The following is a 17,569-nucleotide window of genomic DNA, read 5'->3' as shown; positions in this document are numbered from 1 at the left end:
TCTAAGGGTTCTTGGAAGATTACTACAAGTGCATCCACTATCTCTGTAGCTATTTCTTTTAATACCCCAGGATGCAACCCATCAGGTCCAGGGGACTTATCGACCTTTAGCCCCATTAGTTTCCCTAGTACATTTTCTCTAGTGATAGTTATTGCATTTATTTCCTCCGCCCCTTTTGCCCCTTGATCATTTAGTATTTTTGGACTGCTATTAGTATATTCTACCGTGAAGGCTGAAGCAAAGTATTTATTCAGCTCCTCTGCCATTTCCTCGTTCCCCATTATTATTTCCCCAGCCTCATTCTCTAAGGGGCCTATATTGACTTTGGCCTCTCTCTCTCTTCCTTTTTATATATTTAAAGAAGCTATTACTGTCCGTTTTATGTTACTGGCTCGTTTACCCTCAAAGTTTTATTTTCTCCCTTTTTTTTTGGTAATCTTTAATGGTTTTTAAAACTTTCCCAATCCGCTGGCTTACCACCATCTTTGCCACATTGTATGTTTTTTCTTTCAAATTTGATACTGTCCTTAACTTCCTTGGTTAACCATTGTTGATTTATCCCCTTCCTTGAATCCTTATTCCTCACTGGGATATATCTTTGTTGTGAGTCATGAACTATTTTCTTAAACGTGTGCCATTGTTCATCAACCGTCTTTTCTGCTAAACTGCTTTCCCAGTCCACTCCAGCCAACTCTGCCCTCATTCATTGTAATTACCGTTATTTAAGTTAAGCACAGTTGTTTCCGACCCAAGTTTCTCACTCTCAAACTGAATGCTAAATTCTACCATATTATGGTCATTGTACCTATGGGATCCTTTACTCTGAGATCATTTATTAAACCTACCTCATTACATATTACCAGACGCAAAATAGCTTGATTCCTGGTTGGATTCACAACATATTGTTCCAAGAAACTGTCCCAAATACTCTCTATGAATTCTTGCTTGTGTTTGCCTCTGCCAATTTGATTTTCCCATTTCTACATGAAGATTAAAGTCACTCATGGTTAATGTATTTTTTTTTTACATGCCCTCATTATCTCCTGATTTATTCTCTGTCCTACAGTATAGCTGTCAGGGGGCCTATAGACTGCTCCCACCAGTGTCTTCTTCCCCTTGTTATTTCTTACCCCCACCTATATGGATTCTACATCTTCAAATCCAAGATAATTTCTTGCTATCGTACTTATTCCATCTCATAATAACCAAGTTACCCCACCACCCTTTCCTTCCTGCCTCTACTTTCAAAAAGTCACATACCCCTGAATATTTAGTTCCCAGCCTTGATCTCCTTGTAACCATGTTTCCCTTATAGCCATAAGATCATTCCCATTAACCTCTATTTGTGCCGATAATTCATTCATTTTGTTCCGGATATTACGTGCATTAAAGCAAAGGGCCATTAATTTTTACAATTTAACCATTTTTCCCCTTTGACCCTATTTGCTGCTGTTTATTTATGTTTGTACACTCTGTCCCTTCCTGTCACACTCTGGGTATCATTACCTAAATAGCTATCCTGCAAAGCTGCCACATCCTTTTGCTTTGTAAGCCTACACATCCCCTTTCCAGAACCCTATCTCCCTCCCCACCAACCCCCCCACGCCACACCCCCCGGCCCACCCACGCCCCTGCCCAAATTTAGTTTAAAGCCCTAGTTATTCAATTCACCAGGACACCGGTCCCAGCACAGTCCAAGTGAAGCCCATCCCACCAGAACAGCTCCCTCCTACCCCAGTATTAGTGCCAGTGCCCCATGAACTGAAACCCATTCCTCCCACGCCAATCTCTGAGCCACGCATTTAACTCCTTGGCTTTATTTACCTATGCCACTTTGCCTGTGGCTCAGGTAGCAATTTCAAGGGTGGAGGTTCTGGAGGACATTGGAGGTTCTGCTTTTTAATTCAGCTTCTAACTGTTCAAATTCTTTCAGCAGAACCTCCTTTCTAGTCCAATCAATGTCCTTGGTACCAACATGTCCTATATAATAGAGCCCCTGGACAAAAATTACGAATCCTGCGAGATGGGACGGCTGCTAAAATCTGGGAAAATACAATCCTGGGGCGGAAAATACAAAACTAAAACCTAAAAAATAAAATTATTTCCAAGTAGAGTGACGAAAATGATTCTGATTTACTATATATTAATTGACGTATACCAGTGCAAGGTGCGTATCGTTTAACTTACTATGCATCGAGACTTTTTAAAAAAAACTTACTTTTTAAAATTCTTTGAAGGTTTCCTTCAAAATCTAGTGCCCATTGATTCAATGCGCAAGTCGCCAGTGTCACTTTACGACCCAGCATTGTGCAAAAAAGGCTGAATTTTTGTCGATGTTATGATAAGGTATGATTAGTTACTGCAATTCCATTTAAAATCATCTCTCTACTTTCCTTCCGGGTCAATATCATCTCTCTGGTGCAGAGGGGGAGTCGAGAACCGCCTTCAGCTCTGTTATTTCCAATTGCAAGCGTGGGTTCATTACCGTTTACACTCTTGTGCTTCTTTTACTCTGTTTTACCGCGAGTTTTATACTATCTGGGTGCAAATTGTGTGATATTTCCCTTGAAGTACATGGGCGCAGAAACACAAACTCTGCAGCTACTGCTGCTTCCTTCTCCTGTCTTAATCTCCCCCCCTTGAATCCCTGGTTGGATTCATTTGCTGCATGGACATTGCACTGCAACTGGATCCTGAAGCAAGGGGTGCCAACTGTCCAAAATTGTCAGGGAGTCTCCAGGAATTGAAGATTTTCTGGGAACAATCCAGGGGAAAAATTATCGGGGCATTGAAAATAAATATGTTTTTGAACACTACTGATCACTTGTTATAACATTGTTGGAGTTGGGAAGGAACTGACAGCTTGATTGATAGTCAGGGCTCCAATCAGATAATGATGAGTCTGTTGGCTTCCCAATTGGCCTGGGAAGACATTGCGCTGTGAGAATGGACAGGCTAGGTAACCAATGGGGTGAGTGTCGGGGTGGGTCAGACGGAGGGAAGAGGCTCTGTGATGAAATCTCCAGAATTACGTACAACCAGAGTTAGAATCCTGGTATAGAGCGAAAGAGTGATTTAGGTTAACTAATGGAAACTGTTGCAGACTGTTCTTTTTCATAATTTCCTTTCAATATATTCTCTTTGTCTGATTTACAGTGGGGACAATGAATGGCTACCTTCTTCCAGTATGGACAGTGACATAGTGGTATTGTCAGTGACTACTATTCCAGAGACTCAGGGCAGATGGTGAAATTTCTGATGATGCTACCTTCAAAAACAGTTCCTCTGACATGTCCTCTTCCTTAACCGAGGTTTTCCACCCACGGTCATTGACAGGGCCCTCAACCGTGTCCAGCCCACCTCCCGCACATCCGCCCTCATGCCTTCTCCTCCCTCCCAGAAACATGATAGGGTCCCCCGGGTCCTCACTTATCACCCCACCAGCGTCCGCATTCAAAAGATCATCCTCCGCATTTCCGCCAACTCCATCATGATGCCACCACCAAACACATCTTCCCTTCACCCCCCCGGCAGCATTCCGTAGGGATCGTTCCTTCCGGGACACCGTGGTCCACTCCTCCATCACCCCCCACTCCTCAATCCCCTATGGCACTTCCCCATGCCCACGCAAAAGATGCACCGTCCAAGGGCCCAAACACTCCTTTCAAGTGAAGCAGCATTTCACTTGCATTTCCCCCAACTTAGTCTACTGCATTCGTTGCTCCCAATGTGGTCTCCTCTACATTGGAGAGACCAAACGTAAACTGGGTGACCGCTTTGCAGAACACCTGCGGTCTGTCCGCAGGAATGACCCAAACCTCCCTGTCGCTTGCCATTTTAACATTCCACCCTGATCTCTTGCCCACATGTCTGTCCTTGGCTTGATGCATTGTTCCAGTGAAGCCCAACGCAAACTGGAGGAACAGCACCTCATCTTCCGACTAGGCACTTTACAGCTTTCCGGACTGAATATTGAATTCAACAACTTTAGATCTTGACCTCCCTCCTCCATCCCCATCCCCTTTATGTTTCTTCCCCCTTCCTTTTGTTTTTTCCAATAATTTATATAGATTTTTCTTTTCCCACCTATTTCCATTATTTTTAAATCTTTTATGCCCCCCACCCCCACTAGAGCTATACCTTGAGTGCCCTACCAACCATTCTTAATTAGCACATTCGTTTAGATAATATCACCAACTTCAACACCTGTGTTCTTTTGTTCTTTTGTCTGTGACATCTTTTGATTATCTGCTCCTATCACTGCTTGCTTGTCCCTACAACCACACCACCCCCCTCCACTTCTGTCTCCCCACCCAACACCGCCCTCCCCACCCCCCACCCCGTTAAACCAGCTTATGTTTCACCCCTCTCCTTGGATTCACCCAGTTCTGCTGAAGGGTCATGAGGACTCGAAACGTCAACTCTTTTCTTCTCCGCCGATGCTGCCAGACCTGCTGAGTTTTTCCAGGTAATTCTGTTTTTGTCATAAAAACCCATCTGGCTCACTAAGGAAGGAAATCTGCTGTCCTTACCTGGTCTGGCCTACACGTGACTCCAGACCCACAGCAATGTGATTGACTCTTAAATGCCCTCTGAACAAGGGCATTGAGGGGTGGGCCTAGCCAGTAATGCCCATGTCCCATGAATGAATAAAAAAAAAGTTGTCAGTGTCAATGTCACCATCTTCATATCTCACTTTCAGGTGTCCCTGTAGCGGAAGGTACGAATGACAACCAATCAAGTCATGACTCAAGTAGTCAGTTCCGTGTAAAAGGGTCTTTGGCTATACATTGTCATCCATCCGATGAAATAAAAACAGAAAATGCTGGAAAAACTCAGCAGGTCTGGTAGCACATGTGGAGAGAGAAACAGAGTTAACGTTTCCAGTCTAAAATTACTCTTATTCAGCACTCTGAAGAAAAGTCATACAGACTCGAAACATTGATTCTGTATCTCTGTCGACAGATGCTGCTAAACCGGCTGAGTTTTTCCAACATTTTCCATTTTTTATTTCAGATTTCCAGCATCTGCAGTATTTTGCTTTTATTATCCTTCCAATGAATGTGGTTGAGCCAATACAGATGTCGTTGACTTAGCAGTGAGTGTATGCTGTTGGAATTCGCACACCCCAGGACCTCTGAGATGGTGACCTTGTCCTGCCAAGAGATGCGAGGATACATCTGAGACAGTGAAGGTGGAAACTGTTCAGCCTTTACTCCTGCCTAACATATGTTGTCCAGATCTTATTACTGTAGAGGAGTGAGCTGAGGACACAGGCTTGGTATACTCGCAGTTTGGTGTTCTCTGTCAGGTTGTTGTTGTTCCACACTCACTTACTCAGCTTGGACAAAACAGCTGCAGCTTTTGCAATGTGTGTGATTTCAGCATCAAGTGACAGATTGCTGGTGATTGTAGAGCCTAAATATTTGATAACTATCTCCAGCAACACATTGTCATTGCTGATAGTAGATAATTTGGTAACATGCTGGACCATGATATTTGTCTTCAGATAATGAAGGAAAATTGAGTTGAGGTACTGATCAAGCATGATGTAATAGAATGGCTAAAGGGGCTGAATGGCCTATTCCTGTACCTGTTATGGGGATGGTAGCACAATAGTAATGTTACTGGGCTAGCAATCTAGGGGCCTGGACTAATGAACCTTTGCTGTACCACCACCAATGTGAGTATATCCTTCCATAAATATGGAGACCAAAACTGCACACAGTAATCAATGTGAGGTCTCACCAATGCCCTGTACAATTGTAGCAATACTTCTTTATTCTTGTACTCAAATCTCCTTGCAATAAAGGCCAACATTCAATTTGCTTTCCTAATTGCTTGCTATTCCTGCATGCTAGCTTTTTTTGTACTCCTTGCACGGGTATACCCAAGTCTCTCTGAACATCAGCATTTATAAGTTTCACACCTTTTAAAAAATATTCTACTTTTCTGTTCTTACTATTGAAGTGAATAACCTCACACTTCCCCACAATATACTCCATCTGTCACCTGGTTTCCCACTCACTTAACCTGTCTATATTTCTTTGTAGCTCCTCTGTGTCCTCCTCACAGCTTGCATTCCCACCTAGCTTTGTACTGTCAGCAAACTTAGATACACTACTCTCTGTCTCTTTGTCTAAATCATTTATGTTGACTGTAAATAGCTGAGGCCCCAGCAATGCTCCATGAGGCACTCCACTTGTCATAGTTTGCCAACTTGAAAATGCCTTATTTATCCATACTCTCTGTTTCTTGTCCATTGACCAATCCTCTATCCGTGCTAGTATATCATCCCCGACTCCATCAACCTCTCTTCAGTCCTGAAGAAGGGTCATACTCAAAACATTAACTCTGTTTCTCTCTCCACAGATGCTGCCAGACCTGCTCAGTTTCCCCAGCATTTTCAGTTTTAATTCCATCAGGCCTTATCTTGTGTACTAAACTTTTATTAACCTTTTGTGTGCTGTCTTCCTGAGAAAGAGCAGCAGATTTATGCTCCATGGAATTACTGCCACTCCCCTAGGGCAACAGCCCAGCAACCCTAGTAACCTGCTGGAGTACAGATTGCTGAACTGCTGTGATGCCCTGCAAACTCCTTACAGCACTGGTGTCCACAGCCATGACGGCAGCAGTCTGAGCCTGCATGGCAACACGCAGAGATTTCATGACCTCGGTTTGAACTTCCACTGCAGCACTGAAATGTTGACTTCTGCCCATACTGTACTGCAGTGGAAGTTGAGACATCGGCCATCAAATGCTACACCATGGACAGGTCCAAAAGTGCTTTCATGAAGTTGGCCACCACTTCTACACTGGAAAGTATGGGTTCCAAGCTATGTGCAAAAGCCTGTACCAAGTTAGAGCTAGAGTCCTCCACGCTCCTTGACAACGACAACAGGCTTTCTGGTAGGTATGCCAGTGAAGCATGCATCTTTCTGTGTATATCCATTTATCCATCAGCCTTTTCTTGTATGTCATCCCATCAAACTCTTCATCTGAGTCCTCTGTAACAGAATATAACCTCGTCCTCCAGGCAGCTGGCACCCATGGTATCCTTTCCCCCTGCCACGGCTGCAGCTCTCTTGTGCCCACTGACTCACCACATGCTGATGCCATTTCTGTACAAGCCTCTAAAGTCTGCACAGTGCTAGCATCTGAGCTGGTGGCTGCAATTGTCAGATCGAGTGACGATATGTCTTCCTCCTCGGTCTGTTCTTCCTCTGGGCCTTCATCCACCCACTCCACTGGTTGGCCAGATGGCAGTTCTTCAGTATCTAAAAGCAGAGATGCACAACAAGAGGGGAGGGGTTGCTGGAGGGGAGGTGGGGGTACATGTTAGTGAAAAGAAGAGTTGTACAGTTACACCATCTGCAGCTTGTGCACCATACCAGATTGTGGGATGAGGGTAACATGGGATTTCAGAAGGTGCATTCAGCAGGGGCAAACTGTCATCCTTGAAAGCTTCAGTGACACCACTGATCATAGCCTCTTTGACTGCTACTCCAAACAGCCCGAGCACCATCTCCTCCATGGGGATCGGTACATGCAACCCTGCCTGGCCCTCTGCCTATATTCTACTGTTCACTTTGTGGCACCTTGTCCTGCAAAAGAGAAGAAGGTTTGTCAGTGAGTATGTTGCTGTACATTTGGGCTATATGCCTGCCACAGTTGAAGAGCTGTCATTATGTGCAGGCTGTGAGATGTAAAGGTGCTGCTGACAGAAATGCTAAGTGTTTGAGGGTGAGATAAGGCATATGAATGTGAGGTTTGAGTCGTGGTTGATAGAAATTGGTGGTGATGGTCAAGTGCTGAATGAAGCAGTGTGTCAGGCTGGTGCTGCAATTGGTAGGATTTGACATTCATTGACCTTGACCACTCATGCGAGGTCATTTAGCTTCTTGCAACAATGCATCCTGGTCCTCAGTTTCAGACTATTGACATTGACTGTCACAGCCACCTGCTCCCACTGCCTTTGAGCACTGGTCTGGAGGACTTCCTGGCCCACTGAGGGAAAGCAAACCTCAATCCTCTGGACACCTCCTGCATCAGCAACTCCAGTGCAGCACCTGAAAACCTGGGACATGCTCTGTTGCCTCTCTTGTGCTATTTCGGCTCCTCCCTGAAGGTTTTCGAATGTTGTCAAAGCAATTTTAGCCTCTGCTGCAGCCAGAATGCACTTTGCCATTCAGAGGTGCGGTTTGGCTTTAAACAATGCAGCCTAACTTTAAGTGGTAAAAGCAAAAAACTGCGGATGCTGGAAATCCAAAACAAAAACAAAAATACCTGTAAAAACTCAGCAGATCTGGCAGCATCCACGGAGAGGAGCACAGTTAACGTTTCGAGTCCGAATGACCCTTCAACAGTCTTCTACTTTTACTTAGTTCTGTTGAAGAGTCATTTGGACTCGAAACATTAACTGTGCTCCTCTCCGTAGATGCTGCCAGACCTGCGGAGTTTTTCCAGGTATTTTTGTTTTTGTTTTTAACTTTAAGTGGTGTTCTCCTTGCATGAACTTGTATTTTCCAATGCAGCATGCAGTTACTCAACGTGTGTTCAGTGGTGGATTGTATAACACAATCATGGAAATGAGTAGGCAGCACGAATCTCATGTGTATCGCTTAGATGGGGTGCTGGGTAATCATGCATGGCGACCTCTGCGCCAGATTTCAGGGGCTTTCTAATCTGCCCCACCTCCCCGCCCAAACTGTTTCCAGTGGCAGAGGATTAGGCAGTCAGAAGGCACAGATTTATTGTCACTGCAAAAATAATCTCAGGTGGGGAGATGCAAAATTGTTTTACATACCAGGCTTTTGTCATCTGGTGTATACTGCATGAAAAGGCAGTGGAAGCAGATTCAACAGCCAAGGATTATTGGAAAAAGTTGCTTGATGTAAAAAGAAGGAGCCCTAACGCATAAAGGCCACTAATGGCCAGGACTTTGGCATTCTGAACTGGTTTATTGGTAAGAAACTAACCAGGCCATGAGGTTATCTTCAGATAAGGAAATGGTGGAACGTTGGATTAACTGAAACAGATAACAGAAAACAGAATGTGGAAACAGACGGCCTTGATCACACAACCGTTTGGACTCTACATGAGACACTGAATGATTTTCTACCTTCTGGTTAGTGCCTCAACAAAATCTGTCCACGTCACCAAGGACTAAGGGTTGGAGAAAAGAAGATTATTCACACAGTGAGCATGTAGGGAAAGGTGATCAGAAGAAGGCAGTTTGGCTTCCTCAGGGCTGCAGTCGATGACAAGAAACTACCGCCTGAGAAGACAAAGGACAGCAAGAAACAAACCATGAGAAGACCGTGGGCTGGATTTTACCAGGCCTCGGGATTGGCTAGGAGGTACGAAGGATTGTGAAATGGTGGCGGAAGTGGTCGGTGGGAAGCCCAATGTCTTTCCCTTGCTACAGAGTATTCTTTTTTTAATTCATTCATGGGACGTGGGCATCATTGAAAATTTATTGCCCATCCCTAATTGGCCTTGAGAAGGGCAATTAGCAGAAGCTAATATTTTATGAACTTGTGTCGCAGCAACAGTTCGCAACTATTGTCGGGATATGACTTGAGTTTATCATTATCATCTACAATGATTTTGCAAGTAGTGGATAATAAAGTAATTAATGGTAATAAAACATACACTATTCAATAATAGCAAAATAATAAGGAATCCTCCGCACCAACCTATAAAATCTGTATCGCTTTTCTCCTTCACTTTTATTAGTAATTTTCCAGATCATTAAACATGTTACTGCAAGCAGTTCTCTCTGTTTGTATTATTGCTGATTTGTTCAAACTTCCTCTTTCAGGAACAGAAGTAGGCCATTCAGCCCATCAAGTCTGCTCCACCATTCAATGAGATCATGGCTGGTCTGATAATCCTTAACTCCATTTTCCTGCCTTTTCCCCACACCATGTGTGATTCACTTACTGATTAAAAATCTGTCTATCTCAGCCTTGAATACACTTAACATGGTAGTTTCACAAGTTAGGAATTCCCACCCACAGCGTGTAGTAGTGTTCCGGTCCCCCACAGCAATTTTTCATAAATTTCAACCAAAAACATTTCTATATTTTATATACTTAATTTTTTCCCTTAATTTTTAATCATTTTCTCAGCTTCTGATATCCGTTATTTTTCCTCTTCTATTTTCTCCTCCATATGTTTTCTCTGTCCTTTTATGGTTTGTTCTCAGAAAGTGCATGATATTGGCGTTTATTGCCCACTCTAGTTGCCCACAAATGGCGATGGTTGACCTTGTACTTTGACCACTGCCACTCTTGTGGAGATGGTGCTCCTGCTATAGTGTTAGGAAGGGAATTCCAAGATTCAGACCCAGACACAATGAAGAAACAGTGATGTATCTTCAAGTCAAGATGGTGTGTGATTTGCGAGTGAGTTTGGAGGTGATGGTGTTCCCATAACATTGCTCCTCTTGTACTTCACTGTGATAAATGTTGCAAAGGAGAGATGTGCTGGTGAAGCAACCTGGCTGAGTTGCTGCTGTACCTACTCAACATTGTACATGCAGTATCCACAGTGCATCAGAAATGGAGCTGATTGATATTGAGTCTAATTAAGCTGCTTGAATGTGTTTGTTATTGCACCCACCCAGGCAATTGGGGAGTATTCCATCATACTCCTGGGTTGAATGATGGTGAAGAGATTTTGAGGGATCAGCGGTGAGTCACTTACCACAGAGTATCCAGCTGCTGCCCTTGTGGGCAGTGTGACCATAAGGCCGTAAGACCATAAGACATAGGAACAGAAGTAGGCCAATCAGCCCATCAAGTCTGCTCCACCATTCAATGAGATCATGGCTGGTCTGATAATCCTTAACTCCATTTTCCTGCCTTTTCCCCACACCATGTGTGATTCACTTACTGATTAAAAATCTGTCTATCTCAGCCTTGAATACACTTAACGACCCAGCCTCTACAGCCCTCTGCAGTAAAGAATTCCACAGGTTGACTACCCTCTGAGAGAAGAAATTCCTCCTCATCTCTGTTTTAAATGGGTGCCCCCTTACTCTGAGATTATGCCCTCTGGTCCTAGACTCTCCCACAAGGGGAAACAACCTCTCAGCATCTACCGTGTCAAGCCCACTAAGAATCTTATATGTTTGAATAAGGTCGCCTCTCATTCTTCTAAACTCCAAAGAGTACAGGCCCAAACCTACTCAACCTCTCATCATAAGAAAATCCCTCCCTAACAGGAATTAACCTCATGAACCTGCCTCCAATGCCAGTATATCTTTCCTTGGATAAGGGGACCAAAATTGTTCACAGTATTCTAGGTATGGTCTAACTAGTGCTTTGTTTAGTTTTAGCAAGACTACCCTGTTTTATACTCCATTCCCTTTGAAATTAAGGCCAACATTCCATTTCCCTTCCCTATTACCTGTTGAACTTGTATGTTAGCTTTTTGGGATTCATGCATGAGGACCCCCAAATCCCTCTGTGTGCAGCTTTCCTCAGTCTTTCTCCATTTAAATAATATTCAGCTCCTCTATTTTCCTGCCTAAGTGCATAACCTCACATTTTCCCACATTATATTCCATCTGCCACGTTTTTGCCCACTGACTTAACCTGTCCATATCCCTCTGTAGAATCTTTGTGTCATCCTCACCACTTGCCTTCCCACCTATTTTTGGGATATAGCTAGTTATGTTAAACCTCTGGGTGGTGGTGGCCCACAATGTAGACATGCAGCGACGGTGGTGCTTTTAAAGGTCAGGACAAAATGGTTGAGTTCTCTACTTTTTAAGTGGCCATTAAATGCCACTCATGTGGCACAAAGTGGCTGCTTGTCACTTGTCAGCTCAGACTTGCTTGAACTGCTTCATTGTCACAAGAGTAGCGAGTGAAGCTAAACACTGTGAAATCATCAGTGAAAAGACCCATTCCAGACATTATGATGGAGAGAAAGACGCTGCTTAAGCGGATGAAATCGTTAGGCCAAGACACATTGCCGTGAGGTGTTCACTCCTGTGCTGTTAATTTGTTCTGTTGCTTTCCAATACCTCAGGCAAATAGCTAGTATTAGGTCTGAGTCTTCAGAATGATTATCGGTAGGCTATTTGACTCTGGGGTCATAGTGGTATTGTCACTGAACTGGTAATTCAGAGACCCCCCAGGCTCAAATCCCATTATGGCAGTTGGTGGGATTTGAATTTCAATAAAAATCTGGAATTAAAAGTCTAATGATGACCATGAAAGCATTGTCAATTGTCATAAAAACCCAGCTGGTTCAAAAATGTCCTTTAGGAAGGGAAATCTGCCATCCTACATGTGACTCCAGATCCGCAGTAATGACCCCATGAAGTCTCATGGCATCAGGTGAAATATGGGCATGGAAACCTCCTGCTGATTGCCACATACTGCACCAATACCACAACCCCCACCCCCTACCCCCACCCTCAGCTGATGAATCAGTACTCCTCCACAGTGAACACCACTTGGAGGAAGCACTGAGGGTGGCAAGGGTGCAGAATGTACTCTGGGTGGGAGACTTCGAAGTCCATCACCAAGAGTGGCTCAGTAGCACCACCAGAAACTGAACTGGCTGAGTCCTAAAGGATATGACTGCCAGATTGGGCCTGTGGCAGGTGGTGAGGAAATCAACAAGAGGGAAAAACACACTTGATCTCACCCTCACCAATCTGCCTGCTGTAGATGCATCTGTCCATGACAGTATTGGTAGGACTGACCACCACTCAGTCTTTGTGCAGACAAAGTCCTGTCTTCACATTGAGGATATCCTCCATTGTGTTGTGTGGCACTACCACCGTGCTAAATGGGATAGATTTCAAACAGCTCTCGCAACTCAGGACTGGGTATCCATGAGGCACTGTGGGCCATCAGCAGAATTGTATTCAACCACAATCCGCAGCATCATGACCTGGCATATCCCCCACTCTACCATTACCACCAAGTCAGGGGATCAACCCTTTTTCAATGAAGCGTGCAGGACGGCATGTTAGGAGCAGAACCAGGCATACCTAAAAATGAGGTCTCAACCCGGTGAAACTACAACACAGGACAACTTGCATGCCGAACAGCATAAGCAACAAGTGACAGACAGAGCCAAGCGAATCCACAACCAACGTATCAGATCTGAGCTTTGCAGTCCTTCCACATCCAGTCGTGAATGGTGGTGGACAATTAAACAACTCACTGGAGGAGGAGGCTCCATTAATATCCTCATCGTTAATGATGGAGGAGCCCAGCACATCAGTGCAAAAGGTAAGGCTGAAACATTCACAACAATCTTCAGCCAGAAGTGCCGAGTGGATGATCCATTTCAGCCTCCTCTGAAGGTCCCCAGCATCACAGATGCCAGTCTTCAACCAATCTGATTCACTCCATGTGACATTAAGAAATGGCTGAAGGCACTGGATACTGCAAAGGTTCTGGGCTCTGACAATAATCCGGCAATGCTACTGAAGGCTTGTGCTCCAGAACTTGCCAGGCCCCTTGCCAAGCTATTCCAGTACAGCTACAACACTGGCATCTACCTGGCAATGTAGAAAATTGCCCAGGTATGCCATGTACACAAAAAGCAAGACAAATCCAACCTGGTCAAATACTGCCCCATCAATTTAGTCTCAATCATCAGTAAAGTGATGGAAGGGGTCATCAATTGTGTCATCAAGCGGCACTTGCTTAGCAATAACCTGCTACTGATGCTCAGTTTGATTTCTGCCTGGGCCACTGAGCTTCTGACCTCATTACAGCCTTGGTTTAAACTTGGACAAAAGAGCTAAACTCCCAAGGTGAGGTGAGAGTGACTGTCCTTGGCATCAAGGCAACATTTGACTGAGTGTGGCATCAAGGAGCCCTAGCAGAACTGGAGTCAATGGAAATCAGGGGGAAAACTCTCCAAGTGTTGGAGTCATACCTAGCACAAACAAAGGAACATGGTTGTGGTTGTTGGAGGTCAATCATCTCAGTTTCGGGACAACATTGCAGGAGTTCCTCAGGGTGTTGTCCTAGGCCCAACCACCTTCAGCTGCTTCATCAATGACCTTCCTTCCGTCATAAGGTCTGATGTGGGGATATTCCCTCATGGTTACACAATGTTCAGCCCCATTCGCGACTCCTCAGATACTAAAGCAGTCCTTGTCCAAATGCTGCAAGACTTGGACAGTATCCAAGGTTGGGCTGACAAGTGACAAGTAACAAGTGCCAGGCAATGAGCATCTCCAAAAAGTGAGAATCTAACCATTGCCCTTGACGTTTAATGGCAATACCATTGATGAGTCCCCCAATATCAACATCCTGGGGGCTACCATTGACCAGAAACTGTACTTCACTAGCCATATAAATACTGTGGCTACAAGAGCAAGTCAGAGGCTAGGAATCCTGCAGCAAGTAACTCACCTCCTGACTCTCCAAAGCCTGTCCACCATCTCCAAGGCACAAGTCAGGACTGTGATGGAATACTTTCCATTTTCCTGGATGAGTGCAGCTCCAACAAGGCTGAAGAAGCTTGACACTATTCAGGTCAATGCAGCCCACTTGATTGGCAACCCTTCCACAAATATACATTCCCTCCACCACCGGTGAACAGTGGCAGCAGTGTATATCATCTACAAGATGCACTGCAGAACTCACCAAAGGTGCTTAGGCAGCACCTTCCAAACTCACAACTATTACCATCTAGAAGGACAAGGGCAGCAGACACATGGGAATACCACCATCTGGAAGTTCCCCTCCAAGCCACTCGTCTTCCTGAATTGGCAATATATCGCCGTTCCTTCACTGTCACTGGGTCAAAATCCTGGAACTCCCTCCCCAACAACATTGTGGGTGTACCGACAACAAATAGACTGCAGCGTTTTAAGAAGGCAGTTCACCACCACCTTCTCAAGGACAACTAGGAATGGGCAATAAATGCTGACCTAGCCAGTGCTGCCCTCGTCCTATAAATGAATAAAAATGAAGCATCACAACAATCTCCATACAAGCCAGGTTTCAACAGTTTGCGTGAAACAGACAGATTGTCCATGGTTAGGAGCACAGTTTCAGCCAATGTGCAAAAAGAAATAAAGTCAGACTGCTCAATTTTGTCCACGAATTTTAAGCTCGTTCAGGAGATTTCATTTGTAATCAAGAACTTCCTGGAAATGTCATGCTGTTTATGCAACAACTTTTATTTATATAGTACCTTTACCCATGTTATTATCAAACAAAGTTTGATGGCCGGTCACATCAGGAGATATTAGGTCAAAGAGGTAGATTTTAAAGAGTGCCTCAAAGGAGTACTGAGAGGTGGAGAGGCAGAGAGGTGCAGGTAGGGAATTTCAAAGCTTTGGGCCTGGGCAGCAAAAGGCATGGGCATCAATGGTGGAGGATTAAAATCAAGGATGTGCAAGAGGCCAGAATTGGAAGAACACAGAGATTTCGGAGTGTTGTGGGGCTGGAGGATGAAGATGGGGAGCTTGGCTCCAAACGGAATCTCGCACTATGAGCTGAGTTGAAATTGAAAATTCATCAGGTTGCGAATGATGCAATTAAAATTTGATACTTTGATGGCTGGGGACGTTTGTAAATATAGTAACTGACACACCCAACCTATGTTGCAATGAAACAGATTGGGCCTCTGGCAGGTGGTGAGGAAATCAACAAGAGGGAAAAACACACTTGATCTCACCCTCACCAATCTGCCTGCTGTAGATGCATCTGTCCATGACAGTATTGGTAGGACTGACCACCACTCAGTCTTTGTGCAGATAAAGTTCTGTCTTCACATTGAGGATATCCTCCATTGTGTTGTGTGGCACTACCACCGTGCTAAATGGGATAGATTTCAAACAGCTCTCGCAACTCAGGACTGGGTATCCATGAGTCACTGTAGGCCATCAGCAGAATTGTATTCAACCACAATCCGCAACAACATGGCCTGGCATATCCATGCCAGTCCATGCTGAAAATATTGTCATTATATTCTGTGTATCTTCTGGTCCATTGAATCTGTTATTGTTAGGAAGATCAGGTTTTTTTCTAGGCTAGGTCAGTGCACGTTTCAAAAGGGAATGAATGAATACTATCCTGTATTCTTGCTAAGCAGTTACAATTAGCTTCGCTTGCACATCTTCTTCAATCATATGTTCTCCTCACCCTTGACTGAATGTGAAGGCTGCCCAGTTGTCATGGCTACCATCTGGACCCCCCCACCCCCACCATCAAACCCCAGCCCTCCCCCACCAAATCGAACTATGGAATGGTTTGAGGTGCTTGGACCAATCACTGTCAAAGACACGCCCCTCCCTGTGTGAGATCAGCGGAGTGGTGGGACCTCATTGGATAGTCTTCACCGTGCAAGGCGTGCCATTGATAAAAGCGGCCAGCTGATGATTGACAGGCGCCGCTGACAGCTCTCGGTGGGAGCCCCAGCAAATCCGCGAGTGTCTTCCCGAGAGCGCAGCCTCTCAAGAGATCTTGGGAACAAAAGTGCATGGTAAGGAAGCAAGAAAATTCCGCGCTTGGAATTTTAAGCCGTTTTTGCTTTATTGCGGTTAGACCGAAGAATTTGGCAATTTTTTTTTAACGGTTCTTCCCTCTTGCTGCGTCTCCATCGGTCGAACCGTAAAGTGAGGGCTGAAGTGTTTCAATGCCAGTGATGTTGGTCTAGGCTAGGTCAGTGCACGTTTTAACCCTTTATTCGGACTGGTCGGGGTTTGCAGCGGAATAAGGACACTTTCTCCTCCTTCTATACTGCGCTGTGGGACTGGGATTGTCTTGACAGATGATGCACTCACTCCTCCCTCGGGGCCCCCGACCCAGGTTCTTTATATAAGGCTGTTATATGTTTATAATAAAGCTGCATGTGTGCCCAAGCTAAAGCTAAGGCTGCTCTGTTGCATGTGCAGTGCTTAAAGGTTCCATCACCATCCAGGGCTTGAAGTCCTCCCTCTACTCCGCTTAATGTTTTAAATTAAGACATTTTTTTAAAATCAAAGATTATGATTCTCAGCACCGAGACTAAGACTGCAAGTGACAGATATGAGTATTACCAAGAGTTAACCTCAAATGTAAACCGGATTTTGCTTTGTTTTCTGAAAAGGAACCAACGTGGTGAGGAGCGGATGTCTAGAGTTCAGTGAATCAACAGGACAGTAGGACTTGCAGAATAGATCCGCGTGAATTACTTGCTAAGAAAATGAATAAGTATTGTAGGGTCCTTAAGGGATATGTTTGTTGTGTGCGGGTGAATCAACAGATGGGAACAGACGGCAGAACATTTGATTCGGTACATTGAATGCTTATATAAGGCTGCATGTGTGCCGGAACTGCAACCCTGGTTTGATTTCACACTGATGTTGAGACTCCTGATTTAACTGATTAATTTTACACTGAGCACCAGGAAACCAGGTTTTGCATCACTCCGGAACAGGCAGAAACTGTACCAGGCAGTGCCACATAAATTAACATCAAACCAGAAGTTCAGTTTGGGTTACAGCCAAGCTCTGGTCTAACACGTTTATGCTGCCCTGGCTGAAAGTTCTATTGTGTTTCTTGGGAAAGAGCCTTCTCTGCCTTTGTAAGCTTAA

General features: G+C 44.6%; 2 protein-coding genes across 6 annotated transcripts in view; one reads left to right on the top strand and one right to left on the bottom strand.

Annotated features, from left to right (window-relative positions):
* Positions 1 to 2,385, bottom strand: part of nadsyn1 (NAD synthetase 1) — a 61,057-nt gene extending 58,672 nt beyond the window's left edge. For all 4 annotated transcript variants that reach the window (XR_005944139.1, XM_041196562.1, XM_041196563.1 and 1 more), the window contains exon 1: positions 2,219 to 2,385. Coding sequence is in view for 3 of the 4 variants with exons in the window: in XM_041196562.1 (XP_041052496.1) it covers positions 2,219 to 2,306 (88 nt within the window). In the remaining variant the exon portion in view is untranslated. The remainder of the gene's footprint in view (positions 1 to 2,218) is intronic.
* A 13,962-nt stretch (positions 2,386 to 16,347) lies between these two features.
* dhcr7 (7-dehydrocholesterol reductase) overlaps positions 16,348 to 17,569 on the top strand; it is a 40,886-nt gene continuing 39,664 nt past the window's right edge. Inside the window, exon 1 of one of the 2 annotated variants that reach the window (XM_041197824.1) lies at positions 16,348 to 16,476. In XM_041197824.1, the coding sequence (XP_041053758.1) occupies positions 16,474 to 16,476 (3 nt within the window). In that variant the 5' untranslated portion in view covers positions 16,348 to 16,473. Of the gene's footprint in view, positions 16,477 to 16,549; positions 16,656 to 17,569 lie in introns of those variants that run through there. The other variant, XM_041197825.1, reaches the window with a different exon arrangement.

The sequence above is a fragment of the Carcharodon carcharias genome, chromosome 10 (assembly GCF_017639515.1).
Source record: "Carcharodon carcharias isolate sCarCar2 chromosome 10, sCarCar2.pri, whole genome shotgun sequence".
In the NCBI taxonomy this organism is placed as follows: Eukaryota; Metazoa; Chordata; class Chondrichthyes; order Lamniformes; family Lamnidae; genus Carcharodon; species Carcharodon carcharias.
The sequence above is the reverse complement of the archived record's forward strand: the minus strand, read 5'-3'. Positions and strand labels throughout refer to the sequence as shown.